Here is a 2,606-nt window from a genome sequence, read left to right on the forward strand (position 1 = left end):
GTGAGTGGAAAGAAAAGCCACCAGGTCTCTTACTCGTCTCATTTTGCAGCAAACTTTGTTTGGACTATTTGGTTCACATACCTGTACTGTATGCTGCAGTTTTTGTGGTAGAAACACTTTTTGGTCAACATATGGTTGCAATTTGTTGCTTGTGTTGTCACACGTGTTTGTTGGTAACATACTTGCACGTTCATAAAGGACATCCCACATAGGTAGGTAGTCGTATCCCGCAAACGGAAACTCTGTTATAAGGAAAGATTGGACACCGCAAATATGGTTCATGACTAGAAAATACTTATTGTACCGCTCTACTTCTACTGGTTGGACCACAACTCGTCTGCAGCAATGCACTGGCTGAAATAGGTGATCAACAACACTGTTCTCATGAAAAAAAGTAGATTCATACTTGAATTCCTTTGTTCTGTTCATGTTTGATATGGACCGTCAACAAATGCAGTTTTTTGAAAAAAAAAAACTTGTATATGTACCGTGTCTTAATAATAATAATGATAATGCATTTTATTTAAAAGCGCCTTTCATGCCACCCAAGGACACTGTACAGACAATAAGAAAATACAATGTAAAAATTTGTAAGCGAGATATTATATAAAAAACAGGACATAAAATCCATAAAAACATAGGGAATGGAAGAGCTAAGTGTTGTAGGCAATCCTGAACACGTGTGTTTGACCGGCCTGCATTACCAAATTTTAAAATTCAATGTAGCCCCCGAGCCCAAAAATTTTCCCACCCCTGATCTATTTAATATTGAACGTCATGTTTCTTTTGCCGAATCAATCCTAAGAGCTTGCAAGTGGTCATCACGTCACACTTCGGGAATCACCGTTAAAAAGTACATGAACTCTTTTCATCTCGATCTGGTATGATTGCATTTATTACAAATCATCATCATCAGAAAATCTCACTGTATAGCCTACGTTGAATTTCATGCGTGGATAGTCGATAACTTTCGAGTTTTTTATTGTTTGTTTTTTTTTTCGTTGGAGGGGTATCATGTCTGACCTTAATCCACTGATTTGAATTATTTTTCAAATGAATGACAAGTAAAAATGGAAGGTCATTTGATTTTTTTTGTAAGTTTGTTTCAACCAGTGGTGAGGGGCATTCAACATCTTTGAAGAAATCAAAAAGAAAACTATGAGTGTGGGGTTGTCAAATCACTGAGAAGCTTTGTGAGTCAGAATGCGCTCCGATCAAACATGGCATCAATCATGTCCAGAGTGTCGAGGCCCCGAGAGCGGATGGAATCGTGTCAACCTCGCATTGCGCGAGGCTGCTGAATGGAAAGCAAAAGAATAAAATGGGGGTCATTTTCTTGTCTTTTCTTTCAGCACGACATACGCTGCGTTATTTCATCACAGCGTCCTCTCAAATCACAAAGCTGCCAGAGTACTGGGAGGTCGCGTATGTTGACGGCGTTCAGATTTCGCACTTTGACAGCAACAGCCGGAAAACGAAAGCCAAACTGGACTGGGTGAACAAAATCGCAACAGAGGATCCAGACTTCTGGGAGCGAGAGCTGCGCGGCAGTATCGGCAATGAGCAGGTGTTCAAGGTCAGCCTTGAAATCGCTAAAGAGCGCTTCAACCAAACTGGAGGTTCGTTTTCCGCTCGTACAACGTCGCCAATGTGCCCCGACTCATAAACACGCACGTCACTGCCGGCTTCTCTCTGTTCATCGTGTGCATGACACTTTCAGGCGTTCACATGATCCAGGTGATGAATGGCTGTGAATGGGATGACGAGACTGGTGAGGTGGATGGTTGGGATCAGCACAGGTATGACGGAGAAGACTTCATCTCATTTGAGTGGAAAACGATGAGATGGATCGCAGCGAATCCACAAGCTTTCATCACAAAGAACAAGTGGGAACGATCGGACGGCATCAAAGAATACTCGAAGAGATACGTCACTGAGATTTGTCCTGCTGTCTTGAAGACGTATGTGAGCAATGGGCGGGACTTCTTGATGAGAACAGGTGCAGTGGCCGCTCACACTCTCTCGTCCTCTCAGCCGTTCTCTTCATCTGTCCATCGTCCTCGCACGCTCTTGCTTTCTTTCACCCTCTCTTCATGCTCGCTGCCGGTTGTCCTCTCGCACCTTCTTGGCGCGCTTCCAAGTTGTCCTCGTTTGCCGTTTCCTTCGCTGTCTCACGCATTCCCTCCATCTTCCATTCACAGGTACCATCTTTTGCTCCCACACGTTTTAGCCCTCGTTGACCCCTCTCACACATTGCCCCTTTTGCCTTCTCACCCTTTCTCCGTCCACCAAGCCGTCGCGCATTTTACCCGACTTTTGTCCGCTCCCACTTTCCCTCCGTCTTTATCCTGATGCGTTCCGGTCATCTTTTGCCCTCACACATTCCCTGAGCATCATCCTCTTGCGCGTGCTCTCCCTACTTCCTCCTCTCACGTGATTTCTCCTCCCACATTTGTCTTTGCAAAGTTCTTCTCACACTTTTGCTCCATCTTTGGTCCTCCTACGTGTCCTCTCCGCCTTTCTTCCTCCTCTCACCCATTTCTCATCGTCTTTGGTCCCCCTAAATCAGGGGTCGGGAACCTATGGCTTTTGGGCCCAATATTGCT

General features: G+C 44.7%; 1 protein-coding gene across 1 annotated transcript in view; it reads left to right on the top strand.

Moving 5' to 3' along the window:
* The window catches only part of LOC109528289 (H-2 class I histocompatibility antigen, K-B alpha chain-like), an 8,766-nt gene extending 6,346 nt beyond the window's left edge, over window positions 1-2,420 (top strand). The window contains exons 2-4 of the mRNA XM_019890674.1: window positions 1,353-1,619; window positions 1,721-2,187; window positions 2,341-2,420. Coding sequence (XP_019746233.1) covers window positions 1,353-1,619; window positions 1,721-2,187; window positions 2,341-2,352 — 746 coding nt within the window. The 3' untranslated portion in view covers window positions 2,353-2,420. The remainder of the gene's footprint in view (window positions 1-1,352; window positions 1,620-1,720; window positions 2,188-2,340) is intronic.
* Window positions 2,421-2,606: the final 186 nt, after the last annotated feature.

This window comes from Hippocampus comes, unplaced genomic scaffold, assembly GCF_001891065.2.
Source record: "Hippocampus comes isolate QL1 unplaced genomic scaffold, H_comes_QL1_v1.1 scaffold341, whole genome shotgun sequence".
Classification (NCBI taxonomy): domain Eukaryota; kingdom Metazoa; phylum Chordata; class Actinopteri; order Syngnathiformes; family Syngnathidae; genus Hippocampus; species Hippocampus comes.